Below are 20,182 nucleotides of genomic sequence, written 5' to 3'. Positions count from 1 at the left end.
GGTGTGACGGAACTGGTGACGGTGTAACAACAAACCAACGTGCACGCTTGGCTGCACGTGACACACCACAGACAGGATTCTGTTCGAAACGGGTCAAGGCACGCGCCGACTCTTTACTGCATCCTTTACGGCTGCTCAGCGCTGTGTAACAAAATGTTCCGGTCACTTTCACTAAAACCTTCAAGAGACTCTCATCCGTCGGCATGCGTTGGCTGCCCAGATTACACAAGCTGATAAACAGAACGAAAATGGTCTAGTAGCCTCTATGCGGGGCGGACAGCAAAGGTATTATTTATTGCAATGTGCCACTGAAAGTCGTGTAGTGATTTTATAACAGCAGAGCCGTTATTACAAAAACAAACCACTGCATTAAAAAAGAAAGAATGTTCACAAAATGTTCAACAAATCGTTTTTAATCGATTATAGTTACATTTAATTCTTCCGCCAAGCAATATAGTTCTTCAACAGTCGCTAAACAAAGTGGTTGCTAAGCGACACATAAGTAGCGGTATACGTGGTGGTTTTCGTTAACGCATTACTATTTAAAATAACTGTTTGTTGGTCACAGGTGTGCGTTTATGGCTTGTTTTATCAACGTCTTCTATCGTGACACAGCCAATCAGAATTAATGACCGGAACTATCCGTTCTACATCGCCGTATCTGTCTCTGTCCACTTCAGCACCACTTCACGCGGCTGGGAGCACGCGCGCATCCCGTGAAGGGACCATAACATTCCTGCATCAGTGCGGTTACACTTCAGCATCAGCCTGTGCTGCTGCCCCAGCTTCGGGACACTGCGGTATTCACGGCATGATTTAAACAGGATAAAAAACAGTCCAAGTCGAAATGAAATGTGACAGTTACTAGGCATTCTCATTCTGTCCCATGCGAAGTTACACGAGTCCCGCGGAACACCTGAGACCGAGTACTTACCGTCAATCGCCATGATGCTCTGTCCCGGACTCTACCAACTCGAGGGGGGTGATGGAGGAGGGAGGTCATTCATGTGCCAGTGGAAGGGGTGTGCGTGCGTGCGCATGTGTAGGCCTATGTGTGCGCGCGTGGATATGTGTAAGCTTCACGTAAAATACTATACCCTGTAAACTCATGTGTTTGACCGTAAACGTTCATTGTGTGTCTTATTCACACTGTATGAGTGGTTCTTTTAAGTGAGGTAAATAAATAAATAAACATAATAGTAATAATATCTGAAAATATAATTTAGTGAGATGAAAATGTGCAATCAGTCTTAGGGTATTTGGAATATTTAAGTTAAACACAATAAGAAAAAAAGTAAACGTCCTATTCACTTCCTAATGATTAATCCTTAATCAACATTTGGGACACTGATTTTATTTTATTTTTTTAAAGAAGAAAAAATACAAATACACAAGTGTACATATAATGCATAGCTAAGCATACATGACATAATTACAAGATGACCTTAAAAGACCTTAAAGGAAAGACAAAAATGTATCAATTTCACAGCGTATAGGATAATATTTATATATTGTTCAATGTCTTTATAGAATATTAAGTTGTTCAAGTGATTTGAAAATGAAATACATGTATGCGATTTAACAACAGCAGGAAACAAATACAATGACAGCTGGCTGAACTGTGGCAGGCTCACAGATACTTCATGTCATACAAAAACAACACAGGTTGCACAGGATGTTTTAATAGCTTTGGGATGAGTGCAATTTTCCAAAGTGCATGAGTAATTACTACGCACTTGTCTAAATACAAAGAAATTGGGGTTTGGATTTGAAATTTGCTGGTGTGGATGTGATATTTGACTAGCAGGCCGATGACATATAACGTAACATTGTCTGAGAGATTGTCACTGAGGACCCCTAATAAAACACGCCCTATATTCCTATTAATGTATCATCAAACCAAAAAATCCTGACTGTAAGGCTATCAACGAGATATCATCTATGTATAACTTTAAATGTGACCTCTCTGACCCTGTTGGTTATGAGGTATTTGTGGGGTAATAGCCAGGTAAAATTCCCAAACAAGTTATTCCAAAAGAAGACTGCAGGGGGAGATGAAACTGAATCTCTCTGTATTGCATTTCTAGTATATTAGATTATGAGACAGTTGCAATCAATAAGAATCATGTCCTATAGCACAAATGACACATTGTTTTCATACATCATAGTAAGTAGCCTCAAACTGATTTTATGAAGATAGGGTGTTTGAAGGAACATAGCATAACCCTGCTCTGGCCATAAATGCTGGTTTAGCAGGTCACCAGGTTAGTAGGCTATAGTTCACACATTCACACATCAGACAATCACACATTGTGCATTTTAATATCCCTATCTGTTCCACTGTCAGACATACACAGCGTATATGCCCCCCAAGGAGACCTTCATGTAGAACCCTTGTCCCCACTGAAACTCTGAAGTCTTCTACTACCCAACCACCACGAAAGTTAGGTCTATGATTAACAAATCTCATATTATCAATGATCTGATCTCTTCCAATGGTTTGACTTTTTTGATTTCTGAATTCTCTGAAGTGGTTCTCTGGTTACAATCAAATAGGATAGGGTTATAATACTGGGGGATTTTAATATTCAAATGTGCTGTTCAGATAATGGTCTTGGTCAGGAATTTCTGGATGTGATTGCCTCTTTCAGTTTAACACAATATGTTGCTGGTCCTACACACAGGCTTGGCCACAGCCTTGATCTTGTTATGTCCCCTGGTATTACCTTCAATAACTGGGATTTTTCAGTGTCTGACCATCTCTGTCTTGTTTTTAATATTTCTATGGCTCATCAGACAAAACCATGAGACTCGCTTGATCCACTCTACTACTGTTAGGCAGTTTGAATATGTTGTTAATCAGCTGTGTCCCGACTCCCCCAGATCCAGTAGTTTAGAGTCTCTATTAGAGGATTTCAATACAATCTGCCTTGCAACTTTAGATGTTGTGCTGCTTTGTGCTTGTAAAGCACTTTGTAACTGTTTTGAAAAGTGCTATCTAAAGTGTATTATAATTATTATTATTTGGGGCACTTCATGCTGATCTTAGCTGGTCTACCAGCATTGGTGTTCTCATTTACAACCATAACCAGCATCTGGGCTGTTTAAGGTGGGGTTTTTTTCCAACAGGGGAAATATACCTGAGTTTTGTTTATATTGGTGGTTGTTTGCCTTATGATTATCACCAGCTGGAGGTCGTAGTTTCATTTACCACTACATCATTGATTCTAGCAGCACTTGAAGCTGTATAAATAGCAACAGCATAATCTCTTGGGGAACAAACACTCAACGAAGACCAAGTGATGCTCGGGCCTGCCTACGTCACGGCTACAGGACACGCCCATCAGACTTTTCCCTCGCAACATTTCCGCAAAGTTTCCTTGCAGTTGCCTCACGGCTCTTTCATCACTACTTTGAACTCTCTTACATTCGGCTCGTGAAGGCGAGAAAGGCCAAACTTTGCAAGAATGAGCGAAATAAAGCCAAACGATTCACCTGCGAGTGAAGACAACGGAGAGGAGAAGGACTGGGCTGCGGCCAAAGCCTTCTTTGACAACCTAAAAACAAACAAACCGAGACCTGTAAGTAGCCTATTTTAGTGAAAACTTCATTACCTGACACGTTATCTGCATACGGTTTACTTTGAATACGTTTGGAAGCCTCATAAGTCCTAAACAGGCCTAGTTTTGAATGCAAGTTTAACCAGTGTTTCTTTATTGTTTGTATACCATTCCGTCCACAGCCCAAACCCCGATATGCTGTCACCATCGCCGTCTCCTCGCGCACCTTATTCAACATGGTCGCAGAGAGGAAGCTCTATGAGGAAGAAGGGGTGGAGAGGTACGTGGCTTATCAGGTGGAGCACGAGAACGAGCCCCTGAAGCCAGGAGCTGCCTTTCCCTTCGTCAAGGTAAGTCAGGCCCGATCCTCTCTACTGTCACCCTGCAAGTCTTCGCATGGGTTTGCAGGGCGTGGTCATGGGGGGTGCCATAGAGTTCCATAGAGGTTGTATAACCTGTGGAAAACCTGTTCCCTCGTAATATTGTTTAAGAACGCCTGTCTGTGCATTAGATATCTGTGTTTGTTTTCAGTAGAGAGAAACATTTTGGATATACACATTAAAAGCTGCAGCTTATCCAGGCCAATGAAGATTGACCATTCCTATAGCCTAGATTGATGTGCACAGTTGTAGAAGATACCTTAGACCGATGTATGAGTCTGCTGATATACTGTATATGGACCTTTTATTTAAAATATCAGACATGTCATCCACCTCTGATATGGTGGAAGTTCCTCTCTGACCACAGCTACTTTTTTGTAAATTCTTCATTTAAAAGCCCAATGTATACCTGAGTTTCCCTCCTACTGAATAGATGTGGTGGCTCACCCTGCCTTAAATAGCTAACCTTGACCTATGTAACACTTTCATAATGGATAGTATATTTTTGCCAACTATCTTCATTCATTCATTCATTCATTCATTCATTCATTCATTCAAAACTTTATTCAAGACTCATCATAAAAAAAGAGGTCCATAGCAGGTAAAAAGAAACAATACAGGACAATTACACAAACAAAAGAAGATACACATAAAAGAATAAGAGAGTAAATACATTACAAGGGTCCACTTGGTTTCCTTATTCTGAAGTGGAACATTTATATTTCTATACTCCCCCACTCCCACCACTGAAATCTGTTTGCTATGTGACTTAACTGAGGGAGGTGTGCTGCGGTGGTAATGGTGGTGTTGTAACCTTGTGCTGGACGGTCTGACGCAATATCCTGGCTGTTGCATTTTGTTCCAAGCCCGGTGTAAAGCAGTCTGTCCTCACACACAGGCACTGATGACTGTCAACTCTCGACTGAGGGAGCTCTACCCAGACAGCGAGGAGTTTTTTGACATCGTCTTGATGACTAACAACCATGCCCAAGTCGGAGTGCGCCTCATCAACAGCATTAATCACTACGGTATGCTGCCTTCTCAAACATATCAAACATTTTATGCAGGACGGGTGGCTGCACACTGCACTCACTTCTTCCAGCAATAGGCATTGTCAAGAAAAGTGCACAGTCTAGTAATTACACACTAGAGATGAAGAAGAGGGGTTGCTTGTTTCGTTCATCTCAAATTTATCTTTGTTCTTTCAGATTTGACCATAGAGAGGTTCTGTATGACTGGTGGGAAAAGTCCCATTGGCTACCTGAAGGCCTACATGACCAACCTTTACCTCTCCAAGGACTCGGAGAAAGTCACAGAGGCCATTGAAGAAGGTAAGTGATGCAGCCGTTTCCTTATAGCCTGATTTCTATCGGACATGTCCATTTTTGTTTTTAAGGAGTGAAAGAAAAAGAAACAGGCAGGCCTACAATGTAGCAAAAGTCAACAAGTCACCTAGCCTCAGTGGCCTTAAGATATTGCTGCAATTCATTGGTATTTACTTGCACCTTGAGTCTGAACGTGGCCTATTCAAAACCTTGACCGCATATCATGCAGCAAGCAGTGACTGGTTAAACACGGGATGTGATGCATGGCTTCCTACCTTCTGAAAATATACAAAACAGATGGAAAAATAAACAGTCAAAAGTTCAATTTTGTTGTTAAAATCCACTTTGAAGATCTCAGAAAGGGAAAACCTCATGTCCAAGTCCACCATTCCTCCTACTGCACAAGCTCCGTTCTCCCCATCCATGTGTTCGTAAGTTTCCAGACAAGACTGATACGTGGATGGACTCGAGATGCAAGTAAATGCAACTGAATGACAGCAGCATCTTGAGAGCGTTCGGGTAATACATCACCTGCATATTTGGAAACGCATTTTGGTGACAGCCTGCCATCACCGGAGACATGCGTGACATTCTGTTTTGCCAACCAACAAACCGTTAAAATGTCATTTCCCACATGTCCTTGTTTGCGAGAGACAGGGAAAATATAGTTTCTGTTGTTGTGATTGCACAAACCAAACAAGTGACAGTTAAAATGTTGCTAATAGAAGGTTGAGGATGTCTCCAGCTGTGATAAGTGTCTCGAATTTTTGCCTGCGTCTCACATAATGACACATGCACTTTCCGAGCATATTCCGGCTAATAAACAAAAGCGGACCTTTTAACCTGCCCTCCCCTCCCTCAGGCATTGCTGCAGCCACAATGTTTATGCCCGAAACCGAGAACGAGTTGAGCGACAGTCAGCTGAGAGTGGCGTTTGACGGCGACGCTGTCCTCTTCTCGGACGAGTCGGAGATCATCGTGAAGCAACACGGCCTGGACACTTTCTTTGAGCACGAGAAGGAGTTTGAGAACAAACCTCTGGCTCAGGTAATGCTTAGGTGTATTTCTATGAGGGAACTCCTACATGCATGAACATCCACCCACATGTCACTAGTCACATGAGTTCTTTGACCAGGCTCGACCCTGACAACGAAACATTGAATACTTGTTTTTTGGCATGAAAATGGTCAAATGTACAGTTAAGATATTGAATGTCTTTACAAAATATCAGCTATCGGTGACTTCATTCTAAACCCATATTGACTGAATGCTAATAGATACCCATATATACTATATGTTAAGGTTAGGCCAACCAGTCATCATCACATACTGTAGAAAGATGTATTTGTCCGTGCTAAGGGGGTTACGCATCCATTTTTTGAATGGTGGTGCAGCTCTAGACTAGTCATTTGCAAATTGCCCATAACCAGAATGCTACTGTGTGTGGCGTAGGCATGATGGCTTGCTTGAAACTTTTGCAAGCTTTCGCAATGCATAAGGAAAGAGCATTGCTCCATTTAAAATCGTAGTATAGGTCCCTGCAGTCGAGAGAAAAACTGCTGAACAGGTATCAGGTTGCAGCTGCAGCACCAGACACTGAAATTTGACAAAACCAGCACACCCTGAAGAAAGCCCTGGGGAATGTCAGCTGTGTTTAGGAGCCTTCTGTGTTGGCTCTAAATAGGCTACATTTTGAAATCAACTCCATGCATGTGCTGCCATTTGAGTGTGTTGCAACCAAAGATTAAGGTAATTTAAATCTGCAAAAAATCGGCAAGGGAATTTCCACTGGTAATGGTTTCAGTCTTTTGCTGATCCACGATGTATTTGTCCGAATGCCCAACCTTAATATATACATGTATAAGGACCCATCTGGTGTTTGTGTTTGGGGGGGTGCACCTCTCCATCAGACTGTCTGTATGACGATCTGTTCAGCTGCTTGCTTCGCTCACAAAGATGGCTATATTCAAACACTCAGTACTTTACCTCCCTGCACAGACACAAGCTCTGGCCTCATATATTGAAATTTGCCATGGTTTTGTTCTCTCTTGTTTTTAATCTGTAATTACATCCCTTGTTGCTCTTTAAAGCACTCTGTAACGAAAACTCTTTGACTTTTTGAATCCACCTGACTCTTTGAATCCACCTGACTTTTTGAATCCACCTGACTCTTTGAACCGACCTGACTCATTGAATCCACCAGACTCATTGAATCCACCTGACTTTTTGAATCCACCTGACTTTTTGAATCCACCTGACTCTTTGAACCGACCTGACTCTTTGAATCCACCTGACTCATTGAATCCACCTGACTTTTTGAATCCACCTGACTCTTTGAACCGACCTGACTCTTTGAATCCACCTGACTCATTGAATCCACCTGACTTTTTGAATCCACCTGACTTTTTGAATCCACCTGACTCTTTGAACCGACCTGACTCTTTGAATCCACCGGACTCATTGAATCCACCTGACTTTTTGAATCCACCTGACTTTTTGAATCCACCTGACTCTTTGAACCGACCTGACTCTTTGAATCCACCTGACTCTTTGAATCCACCTGACTCTTTGAATCCACCTGACTCTTTGAACCGACCTGACTCTTTGAACCGACCTGACTCTTTGAATCCACCTGACTCTTTGAATCCACCTGACTCTTTGAACCAGCCTGACTCTTTGAATCCACCTGACTCTTTGAACCAGCCTGACTCTTTGAATCCGCCTGACTCTTTGAATCCACCGGACTCTTTCAGGGTCCCTTAAAGTGTTTCCTGGAGGCGCTGGGGAAGCTCCAGAGGAAGTTCTACGCCAAGAACGAGCGCATAAACTGTCCCATCCGAACCTTCCTGGTCACGGCCCGCAGCGCTGCCAGCTCGGGGGCCCGTGTCCTGAAGACCCTCAGGAGCTGGGGCCTGGAGATCGACGAGGCCCTGTTCCTGGCCGGGGCGCCTAAGGGGCCCCTGCTGCAGAAGATCAAGCCGCACATCTTCTTCGACGACCAGATGTTCCACGTGGAGGGGGCCAAGGAACTGGGCACCATCGCCGCGCACGTGCCCTACGGGATCGGACAGAAGTACCACGGGGGGAAACTCATCGAGCAGCCCGCGAAAGAGAAGTGATCTTCCCAAGGAAAATGTTGAATATGCACTACCCTCACCTGGTTAATTCCAAAATTATACATCTGATTCTTGCAAAATGATTGATGGTACAAAATGAAAACAGACCACAGCAATTCTTAGAGCAGTGCTGGTAACTTAAGTTCTCGGTTTACAAAATGATAATGCAATTACACTCCAGGGCTGGTAGTTATCAAGCATCTCAGAGTAGGAGTGCTGATCTAGGGTCAGTTTATCCTTCAAGATCATACTGAATTTGAAGAGATCAGTGGTTTCAGATCAGTACACATACTTTGAGAGGCTTTGTCCAGATCCTGAATCTGGATACACAGAATTTTGGAAATGAACTCTTAATAACATTTACTGGGTTGCCTACTGTTTGGGGTTTTGTAAAAATCTTTTTTTACCTTCATGGTGTTAGGGTTTACTTATCGAGCAGGGAGAATGTATTTTCAATGAAAAGTGCTTTACATTGTTTCACTTAATTCTGTTTCAAAGAGAAAGACCAGACTAATTTCCTGTCCATGCCTTTTAGTCGTATCTACGTACCTGTTTACCTTCACAAAAGTTTTATTACGTTAGTCTATTTACACAGGAGTATATTTTGGGTATTGTTTTTTTTTAAAAAGCGTTGTACTTTGTTACTTGTTTTTTAGTTTACTTTTGCTGGTGCAAAATCTTGCCGACAACAATGTTGATTGACAAGTTTAGCTTGCCAACCAATTTGCTTCTTACTGCTACCTGAAAAAACAGGTTTTCTCATTTACTTTGGAGTTGATATAATTTCTTTTATCCTCTGCTGTATCCATGGCTTCCTTTATCCTTTTATACATGCATGTTACAGTTTTATTTTTCATGTTTTTTGTCTATTACTCCTTGGCATATCTGAGTACCACCAGGGTGGGAAACTTTTTTGACGTTTTTGAAAACACCTGCCAAGTGGAAGGTGGTAGTTCATGAACAAAATTTTCCAGCATTTGATTGGTGTCTGGTGTTAATTTTCCACACTAAATAGCACCCATGAATGCTTAGGCTATATGTTTAAAAGGGAGCTTTATCAGGGTAGAAAGCTTGTGGCTCAATGGGAGCACAGCTGTTGTTGACTTTGTTGCTGTCATGTTCACACTGGGAATAATGCGCACAAACAGAAGCCTGTACTTTATATTTTTTTCTCACATTCACAATCATGTTCAGTGAGTTATTTAACAGCTAACCATATTTCATTGTAGGCTACCTGTACATCAGGCAACACTGTAAACCATTACGAGACTCTTTTCTATGAGTCTTTCCATAATATATATATTTTTTAAATGGAACTATGTATGTGTGCAAGATTTGTTTATATCATAATGCAAGAATATGCATAACTAGTATGCAAGGGTATTCATTACTAAACCTCACCAAGGTGCACTGTTATACTCACTTGTTTGTAAATGGTTATATAATATCATGTCGCTACTTAACTGGTAACATTTTTCAACACCAGACCACATGGTATTTTGCATTTTACTCATGTTGTGTTAACACAATAACACAAATATTGCACCTTTCATGTGCTCTGATTTATATCTAGTCTGTGTGTTTCACTTTTTCTGTTTTCATATTTTGGATGGATTGTGCACAGCGGGTGTTGGATGAATAAAGGAATGTGGAAGAACTCCAGTGGCTGGTCTTTGTCTTTCTAAATGTAGCCAGTAGATGGTGGTGCTTGGCTATAATTGTCCTGCCTTGATGCGTTAACCACCACCTGTTTGCCCTGCAGCCTCATGTTTGGGCAGGAGTCACTTCCTTGTGAAAGTAAGCCGGTGGAAATGAAGCAACAGCGGCCTGTCTTTGGGCAGATCTGTCCTGTCATTTAACCTCCCGGCTCCTCTGTCTTGAGCCTGAGCTGAGGAGACTGGCTCTCATGTTACATGTGCATGAGGAAAACAGACACAGGGGGGTGCTCTTGTTAACTAAATTAGGATCAGATTGGGATTTAACAGAGGAACAAGCCAAGAACTCCCACTCTTTCTTTTTTTGACTTTAGCTTTTCTTATGATCAAGGTTTTGCAAGGTGTAACAATAAACACTGATGTTATTCAAGTATACAAATATTAAAAACATTTTTGTAACAATAGCAATAAATTATTATTCAGAATAAAATATCAAATCCATTGTGAACTAACAGACAAATCAATTGCAGTGAAAAGTGAAGGCTACATCAATATAAATTAAGAGAACTCAAAAAGATAAGAAAATAGACAAAAAAACAACTTCATAGCATTTTAAAACAAAGCACATTACCAAGGTATATCTGCTCTTTTTATTAGAGCAGAGCTCCCACTGTGCCATATTTCCGGGTACCATAAATGTCATTGCCAAGCACAGCAGGAAAAAAAATGCAACCCAGTCTGCTGCTCTCAGTGAATTGGCATTCATGGAAAAGTTCAAGGTTGCAAGATATCACCTGCTGTTGCAGATATCTTCCGTTAAAGAATATCTGAGGTTTATTTGGACTAAGTAATACTTGTAGTGAGACCCATAGTAGTGAGACCTTAATTAATCAGTTAATTTAATTGTTCAATTATATGTTTTGTTACCTTTCCTTTAAAGGTAATGGGTAATGTATCCCATTGTTTCCCCACCATTGAATAGGTGTCACTCTGCCTTAAGGAGCTGTTAACTCTAAAAAAATGTAATCAGTCTGGGTTTCAATGGAGAGTTTTAGTGTCACATGATGGTCTCAATGCTGTTTCAGAGGCTTTTCCACCCCGACAAGAGTAAAAGCCTTCAGATGGATATAGCCATTTCATCAGCTGAAATATATCCTACAAGCAGTTGTGGATGATAGATATTAGTAAGAATCAGCCCTTAATCTAGCCCAGTACAGACTACAGTTCCCTTCTACCGCCATATAACATGTTGAGCTGGACACATGCACAGCTTGGTCACAGTTCATGAAATGCAACTATGGTGTACACATGTCCTAACTGGTTTATTAATGTGATTACAATCACAGTAGGCTACTCCACATATCTTATTGTGGATTATGCTTACTTCTACTATGAGCATAATCGCAATAACATAATCAGAGTAGGGGAGACCGGGGCATGTTGTCACACTTTTTACTCACTGGTGTATTTTTTAGCAGTGTCTCATTACTAAGATACAATATATATTTTTCTAGCTAGATTAAGGTCTTCTCTAAAAAATGACATTTTTACATTTTTAATAATTTGCTGGAAGTTATTACTGATGAAATACCACTTGACAACTTGCCCCACGTCAGGGCCTGTTGTCACACATTTGTGCGCTTAATTCCATTTCCTTTGAAGTATATATATACACTATAATAACATGAAAAACATATGTATTGAAAGCAGTAATAATAGTAATCTGCCTATGCTTCTTAATTTAACATCTAGTAGGTTGTAGGTGAAAGTTCTAACTTGTGATTTATGTCTACGTTGGAAACATTTCAGTTGGTGCAAACATTAAAATTGTAGAAATGCAGAAATTCGGATTTTGTGACAATTTACATTCAAACTAGCCTAGGTTTACTTTGCTTGACTGGTGCCACAGGCTGCTGTACCAGATCGGTCACTACGGTAACGGTTATGGTTATGCCAACTCTGCCTGAGGCAAAATAATCCTCTCAAGTGTTGTCGACTTTTCAGGGCTTTCAGATTATATCCGGATCCATTTTTTTTGCATGTTGGGCCTGTTTGCCAATTGTTCTGTTCTAAAAATGCGTGAAATAATGAAAGTGGGTATGACATATGACACAGTTATTAGCCACAGTTATTGTGGATGTTGCATTATCGTCATGTCACAAAACCATGAAATGCTGGAATGCTAAGTTAAGTATGGCTTGTGATCTTTTATTTTTTCATTGCAGCTTCAAAACCCATCAGAACCCACCTCAACAATAAAGAAATGCATGATAGAGGAACCCTCGGAAGCAAAAATAGTCAATATTAGTGTTGGATGTAGTTAAAGGCATTAACATCATATTACACTCTCATAAATTTTCACATTAGACTGAAAGGGGGCGGGATCTGGAATCCATTATTTGGGCTGAAAAATTATGTCATGCTTGAGAGGACAATAGCAGGAGGACAGCGCGCGAGGGTTAACATTCACTTTAGCAGACCAGGCCTAGTTTTTACAGTTGAGTGATTCATCCTATCAATTCAGGATCTTTGGAGTTGAGGCATGGTTTTGTCAGGCAGCAGAGTGTCTGCATCCCTGAGAGCCGGGACCAACCGGCTGTTGCCATGGATACTCGGTGCTGACACCACAAGAACTGTGTAGGCTTGTTTAAGATATAATTAATAACAAAGGATTAGAGGCAAAGGTAGCATGGGGCTCACTATGAGAAACCTCATCACACTGTTACTATAATTGGCTCTCTTTCAGTGTGTGCGTGTGTGTGTGTGCATGTGTGTGTATGCACGCCACAGGAAAAGTTACTGAAAAATAACCGTGGAAACAGTACTCTCACACTCTGCTGCTGCATTTATCTTCTTGACAAGCAATTTGCTCTAAATATGTTTTCTTGGTTGGTGGCCAGAAACTTGTAGGTGGATGTGTTCTGAAAGTAATTTATTTGGACCAACATTACCTTCGTCGGAGCCTTGATGCCTGCATATGGGATATCTTAGGAGAATTTGTAACACATAATGAGATAATAGGTATCTATTTAATAAATTGGAGCTTTGACATGGACATTCATCAAATGGTCAATGTAATCCATTACAGTTACTGGAAAAAATGTGACTTATTGGATTGGTGGAAAGGGGAAAAGGCATGTGCCATAATATTACATATCTTGAGATAATGGTTTGGCACGTTTGTAGGTGATAACACTATATAAATTGCAATTCATTGGAACAATATACGATCAATATTCTAGGGCTTTTGAAAGCAAAGTAATCCACAAGTGAATGAAAGCAATCCGAGTACACTGATTCAAATTTAAAGAGGTAGTCCAGTTTTTTTTTTTCTTTCTCATTGCTGTGGTGTTTCTGCACTGCTCTTCCCAGAGATCACCTGCCAATCAAACAGTGTGTCCAGTACTGTGACTGTGATTTTGTCTGTCTGATCATTACTTTAAAGAAGGTAATCGTAATCAGTAAAGGATTATATATTGAAAGTACTCCTCCCAACAGTGGCACATGAGTATTGAGTGACTAAATTCATCTCGTTGAAGGGTGGGGGGGTGTAGTGTTAGAACAAGCCTCGGTATCTGCTACAGCGGTGCTGGATTCACAACCTGCTGTGTGACTGGGTTGGTGGTGATATGACAGCCTCTGTTGACAGCAAACTGTGATATGATAATGACATGTATTGAGGTCAGCTGGTCCCCCTCCCACCAGTAGGATCCTTATAGCAACATTATCCAGGTTACATCCACTCCACGCCAACAAGAATAGAAGCCAGCAGCTTGTCTCCAAGAACGTAAACTTACTCATATGAGGACAGCCTATTTGCATTTCTTGAAGCCTTTGATGCAGCACAGAGCTGTTGGTGGATGCTTAGCAAGGATTAAACTATAGACCGTTTTTGTCTGTGCAAACAGGCTCCCTCTTTGAAACAGATGCTCGTCGCCCTTGTGGTATGCATTACGTGCTTCTGTAATTGGTGTCTGACTGATGTTATTGCAGACCTAACTGTGTGTTCTGCAGGGATCCCAGGAAACCTATCTCTACACCTCCAGAATGAGCTGGCCCTTATTCAATTTAGCCCATTCTCATTTGATTGCACAGCATGCGTCTCTGAAAGCGACCCTGCAGGTCCGGAGGCATTGACAAGTGACTCTGCGTGAGATGGATTATTGATGCCATATTGACACGCTGCTTCCCCCTCCTGGCTTTTCACAAGTGCACCTGTTAGCAGTTATTGACAGCCTCAGCAAAGATACAAGACGCACGTAGGTGAGCTCCATACCCAATACATCCAATATGCACCTAAATAGCAGATGGGAACAGGTGAAGTGATTCTCTGAATGACAATCTTCTGACAATCTAAAATCAATTGTTGCTTTGTTTGTGTGGTTTTTTTTAAGAGCAAGAGAGGGAAGCAGTGATCTGGCTGATAGCACGTTGCTTTGAGATTAGGTTGGAGTTCCTGGTGTTCTCATATCTGCTATTAATTCACTGACACATTTTATCAGTTTATAGGGTAAGAACATTAAATGGGGCTGAGTGGAAAAAGAAGATTACTTTTTTTTGTTCCAGGGTTTTAGATTTATCTGCCCTGTGTGAGGGGGATTGGCCGGCTCTTTGTCATTGCCATCTGTAATATATGTTCCATACTGTCTTTTTTTTGCTGTAATTCAGCAACAAGTTGAACTCGCGTTTGTCATCTTGAGAAAGCATCACATTATAGTCAAGTAGACTTCCTGTCAGACGCTTGTTTAGCATTGGGCTCCGTGGACGAACAGATGGGAGAGAGCAGCACACTGATCTGATGGGAAGGGCACGCCTGGCAGAGACAAGACACACTGCCATAGTAACAGCTGAGAGGCACACAGCCATACTCCTCCATGGCCGGCGCTGATCAACCATGGCATTCAGTCTGCAGGCTTAGTAAGGGACGCAGACTGCGGTCCCTGCAGAGGCTCAGCCCAGCCAGGCAGGGACACAACTAGCCGGCAAGGGAAAACAGAGCGCAACCATTGAGCAAGCATCACCAATTATCTCCACCTCTGCGCTTGTAGCAGGAATCCATTTCAGCACCATTACCTCTGGGCAGCCACGGGCTGACACTCTCTCCTGTCAGGGCGATAGTTCTAAATTGGCTCCCACCCCTCTCCTCCTCCTGAGATTGAAAAGAGATTATTAAAGACATTCATCATAGCGGAGGGCTAAGCCTGTCTGGAAAGTCGGAGAATGGTGAGAAATGGCGGCACAATGGAGAGAGCCTCAAGAAAGAGGAAAAAGGGATGAATCGGAAAGAACATGATGAAGAGATGGGTCTGCGCGCTGAAGGCTCGGTGCTCCTCCCTGGCACCAGACAGGGCGGTCCCTCGGGTGTCCTGCGAGCGGGCCGGGGCTGGAGCAGCAGGCAGGGTGAGGGGCCCGAGTCTGGAGGAACGCATGCGCACAGCGGGCCACCCAGTCGTGGCTAAAACCCTACATAACGGATGCTCCACTAATGACACCCCTGGAGACCGGAGCAGTCTGGCTCCTGCATGACAAGATGCACCGTATATTATTCCTGTCTGATCCAAGTTGACTTCTTAGGGAAACGCTGTAGGCTGCAGGACAGGTTGAGGTTCTCCTCTGACCTCTGTGGTCTTTCATTCACGCCTCAAATTATGATCATGTTGGCTTGGGATAGGGAAGACTTGTAGATGAGCCTAGATTTTCAATCTGGATTAGTTGTACAAGCACTTAGTTGCAACCTAGGCTTTGAATTGGGGTCTCAGCACACTTTAAGAACTGTAGAATCCAACAGAATTGGTCTATTACAGCAAGAACAGTCATTCCTGTGAAACTGCTGCCACTCAGCAGCTAATCCTGATCTCTCACACCCCTCCTGTGCACAGACGAACAGAGGTGTTATCGATGCAGTTATGTAACCCCCCTGAATATTGATGAACATTACAGCTATGCCCATATGAATACTCTATTCAGTATGTGACAGCTCTCTTCATGATGTGGAATGCATGCACATCCCTGTGGGTGCTTTGAATTAGTGGAGAAGATAGCGTCGTCAAACCACTAATTCTGTAGTCCCTGGACAGGTGCAGAGGACAAAATCAGAGATATACCGCAAAACAGCAGCATCCGGAATAAGAATCTACATGTTTATGTACAATAATACACAGTAAAATAGCACAAAAACATACAGAGTGAAACAGAAAAAGTAGAAGCTGACTGTGTGCGTGCGTGTGTGTGTGTGTGTGCATAAATGTGCATATGTGAGTGGAGAACGATAAAGTTGCATAGGGACTAGAAAAAACAGCTTACACAGTATATATTGTTATAGCACAATTAGTTTAATTTTAGCCCTGCTTTAATTTCAGACTTCAAAAAAGCAAAACTGGGCCATTGTCTAATGTTGCCCGGGATGGTGTTGCCAACATTAACGGCCTTTATAGAGAAAGTTGAGCAGCCAGTGCCTCATCGTTGTGTATCTCATTGGTGCTGATAGGCTTTTCTCATATCCATTGGCAATGTTGAGATGTTACCTCCAAACTCAGACGAGTGATAACCTGCTTCAAATTGAAACCATTGACGTAATCCACTAGAGTGCTCAAGATCATTAATGTAATCTAATTACTTGCAGTTACTTTTGGATTTCTATGCCTCCAAAATTCATAGAAAATGTACTTACTTACTTACTTACTTACTTACTTATTATTTACTTCTAGTCATTTTTCCCCCTAAAAGTATCTGCAATATAACTTTTTTGCTGTAACTGATTACAGTTAACAATGTTCTGTAATGAGATTACTGTAATCCATTACTCACCAGCCCTGTCCATTAGTCTGTGTGTCTCTGTTTTGCACTACATCCCATTATTTCCCTTCCTGTCAGCTGCCATGTGCTATCTGGGATCAATGCTGTGCTAGAGCCACTGACCTGGAAAAAGCTGAAAAAGCTTTGCCTGCTCCGCTATCAATAGATGGTCTAATTAAGAACAGCACCCTCAGAGTAAGCCCTGTTCAACTCGCAAAGATACTTGCTCAGAATATATTAACTTTCTCTCTCATTAGGCCCAAACTTCAAGCTTCTGCCGATTAACAGCAGAGGAACTGAGATTCTCACTGTCTTTGGCTTTGGCCTCAGAATGTGTCAGTACAGAGCCAACAGGGAGATGATGTGGTGTTTGTAGGCACACATTCAAGAACCAGTGACAGTTTTGTTAAACTGACCTAATAAGGCACCTCAAAGGGGTTCCCTAAATTAAATCTGAAGTCACGGATGCCCTTGCCTAACATAGCAGGGGGTCTATGGCATGGAAGGAGGCCATCTGTTCAGCCTAGAGTGAAATGTATTAGATAACTTCTAGGTCAGCCTGACACGATGACACAGGATTGGGGTAGAACTCTTTAAAATCAGAGCTGTCCAATGAACCATGGATCATCTGTCAGTGGTAGCAATTAGAGAGCACAGCCACACAGACAGGATCCGTACTGATGGACTGGACAAGCAGAACTCCCCGTGTCAGGCCCAGTCAGGGCCCGCTATCCCCAGACTCCTTGGCCTCCTCTACCGCCTTCGGCCCGGTGTTCAGCTGCGACCAGTTCTGGCTGGAGGAGCTGATAGGCCCCTCATCCAACAGGTCCTCCCCCAGCCTGCCGTCCAGCCCCAGCGTCCCCAGCAGCAGCCCGGGAGGCAGCAGGAGCAGCAGCGAGTGCACCGACAGCCTGCACAGCTGGAGCTCCGGGGCCACCTGCCTCCTGCACAGCTCCATCAAGAGGCAAAGCCAGGAAGCCTTCCACACGCGACTGAGGAAGGGCAGAAGGTGGGGCAAGCCAGCGGCCTGCCCGACTAGAGGGCCTCATGGCAGAGCTCATCCACAGGGGCAGCAGGGAGGAGGAGGTGGCAACTACGCCAAGCTCCACGAGTGGACAGAGAGGGGTGGAGTGTGTCAAGGCCAAGGGAGGGGCTCCACACAGAACCACGCCAAAGCTAAAGGCACAAAACAGCAGTCGCTGCTGGAGGAGAAGATCGAAGCCAAGCTGAAGTTCTCGCAGTTCCTGGACGAGGTGACGTGCAGCGTGCTCGACCCAAACAGCCTGCAGGCATTTGGGAGACCGATCTCCCCCGCACCCCAGAGGGCCAGCCGCCAATGCTACAGCCCCCGTACCGTTCCCGTGCCCAACACAATCGCCACCAGCACCGCTCCAACCCAGCCTGAAGACCAGATCCAAGTGGTTTGCCAGTGGAGCCCCAGTCTGCCCGGCTCCACGGCCCAGCAGCAGAACACTCTACATGTGGAGAAGATGCAGGAGGAGCGGATTCCCCTTGAGCCAGTGTGGAAACCCTATCTGGAAACGGACATTGACAGCGTGAGGAGGGAGGACGAGCTGAAGGACCTCCAGATAGAGGCAGAGACGCCGCCACCGCTGGAGATAGACGAGAAAAAAGTGATACCGCCTCCTCTAGAGTTCTGTGAAGGGTCTGAATTCGAGATGAAGAGTCCCTTTCCCGAGTTTCGCTATGACTCGGGCTTCTCCAGATACCCTTACAGATCTGTGTCTCTGCCCAGGGGCATCAACATGGTGAGTGATGGAAGTCTTCCCAGTCTTAAATCAAAGCCAGGCTTCTGAACATATGTTATGTTTAAAGAGGAAAAAGTCACTGGGTTGAAAAGTGTTTACCTCATAGTTTGAATAAATCAGATTTGTGGATGATTTTCAGTGAGAATACTTTTTTTTAAAGATTATTTCTAGGACTTTTCTGCTTTATTATATAGTACACAATGAAGGGAGACAGGAAAGAATGGGCAACATTTGAATGTTGCAAGCACTTGGTATGCGGCTTATCCTGCTGATCCGCAAGGCCACCCTACAACTGGACTGATCCACAAGTTAAGATAAATTATTTGGCCTCGACTCTGCATTGGGGCCGCGCTTCATGCTGACCAGTGAACAGGCTTTTATGGGTGTGCTCATTAGTATTCTAGCCATCGCCAGCTCCTCCACACAAACAATCTGAACTGAACAATGCAGTCTTTTACTGACTCATCCGCTCGCTAGCATTTATTGCGTGACATCCATCATTTACTCAGCTTGAGACTTAACCCCACTGGAATGGCTTTGGATGCGCAGAACCCATTTAAACAGCGAAGATGTTTTCTCCAGCAATAACAATCACCAGTTTGCCCGCACTTACCCGCAGTAGTGTTACACTGAAGCATGCATGTCACAGGACGTTAGGCCCAAAGGCTCAATTACCAATTACTAAAGCAAAAGTGAATTTTTGCGCGTTTGCAGCCTCAGCATGACATTCCCATCAAAATCAATGATAATCCTTTGCTTTTATGTACCTGGCTATGGAAACTTACACTTAAAGTTTCCATAAGTCAAAAATGTGCATGTTTCCTTTTATTTCTTAGCTTAAATATCTTCAGCTGTAACCGACTCTAGCACAACTATGTTTGGCGTCCACTGGACAGAGTAAAAGTATCTCTTAACGAGCGACTGCACCGTTCACCAAGAATGCAGCTGGAACTCCTCACAATGATTTGCAGTCTGCCAGTGTTTCTCTTTTCGAAACCAAAACATATCTGACAGATCTCGGCATCTGCGCCGCCGCCATTCAATAATAAAAGAGAAAATCACATTGCCTTAATTTATTGTCTGATTAAAATTCAGCCTTTGCCGTCACCTTAGCAACTGCTTGAAAAAAAGGTGGGTGGTGTGGGGGCTGAGAGACAAGCATGTGAGCTTGTTGGTGTGTGTGTGTGTGTGTGTGTAGCTGTAAAGTTTCATCTCCTCACACGAGTCCTTGTACATGGTGTTGTGCGAGTGCAGCGACGTAGCGTTCTTCACAGGCACACAACCTTCTGCTGTGTACTCACTGAAGAAGCAACTCGATTCATTAAGTATCCCACAGCTTCCCATTAAAAGCGTTTTTCGTCGATATTCTGACTAGGTTATGTTTCTGACTGACCCTATCATCATTGCTTCCCTCATTAATTACGCCGAATGAATGTACATCACCCCCCCCACACACACACACACACACACACACACACTCCCTACCACCCGCCCCCTCCTCCCACAGAACTACAGATGGTTAAACCCATTTGCCAGCATTCACCAAATCATAACACACGATAACATAGCAGCATGGATGCCA

At 43.1% G+C, this 20,182-nt stretch overlaps 1 protein-coding gene across 1 annotated transcript; it reads left to right on the top strand.

The window, feature by feature from the left end:
- The first annotated feature begins 3,377 nt into the window (after positions 1–3,377).
- Positions 3,378–10,043, top strand: LOC139917782 (cytosolic 5'-nucleotidase 1A-like). Its single transcript, XM_071906974.2, has 6 exons — positions 3,378–3,581; positions 3,743–3,910; positions 4,839–4,968; positions 5,149–5,271; positions 6,128–6,312; positions 8,019–10,043. The coding sequence occupies exons 1-6, from the start codon at positions 3,468–3,470 to the stop codon at positions 8,382–8,384; spliced, it is 1,086 nt and encodes a 361-aa protein (XP_071763075.1). The 5' UTR covers positions 3,378–3,467; the 3' UTR covers positions 8,385–10,043.
- The last annotated feature ends 10,139 nt before the right edge of the window (positions 10,044–20,182 follow it).

Source organism: Centroberyx gerrardi, chromosome 18 (genome assembly GCF_048128805.1).
Source record: "Centroberyx gerrardi isolate f3 chromosome 18, fCenGer3.hap1.cur.20231027, whole genome shotgun sequence".
Lineage (NCBI taxonomy): Eukaryota > Metazoa > Chordata > Actinopteri > Beryciformes > Berycidae > Centroberyx > Centroberyx gerrardi.
Note: the sequence above shows the minus strand (reverse complement) of the source record. Positions and strands in the feature narration are given on the sequence as shown.

What these genes read in the sequence shown, in the direction of transcription:
- LOC139917782 (XM_071906974.2), top strand. Translation starts at nt 3,468, where the DNA reads ATGAGCGAAATAAAGCCAAACGATTCACCTGCGAGTGAAGACAACGGA. An exon ending in CAACAGCATTAATCACTACG is followed by an intron (nt 4,969 to 5,148) that starts GTATGCTGCCTT and finishes TTGTTCTTTCAG; the next exon opens with ATTTGACCATAGAGAGGTTC. An exon ending in CACAGAGGCCATTGAAGAAG is followed by an intron (nt 5,272 to 6,127) that starts GTAAGTGATGCA and finishes CCCCTCCCTCAG; the next exon opens with GCATTGCTGCAGCCACAATG.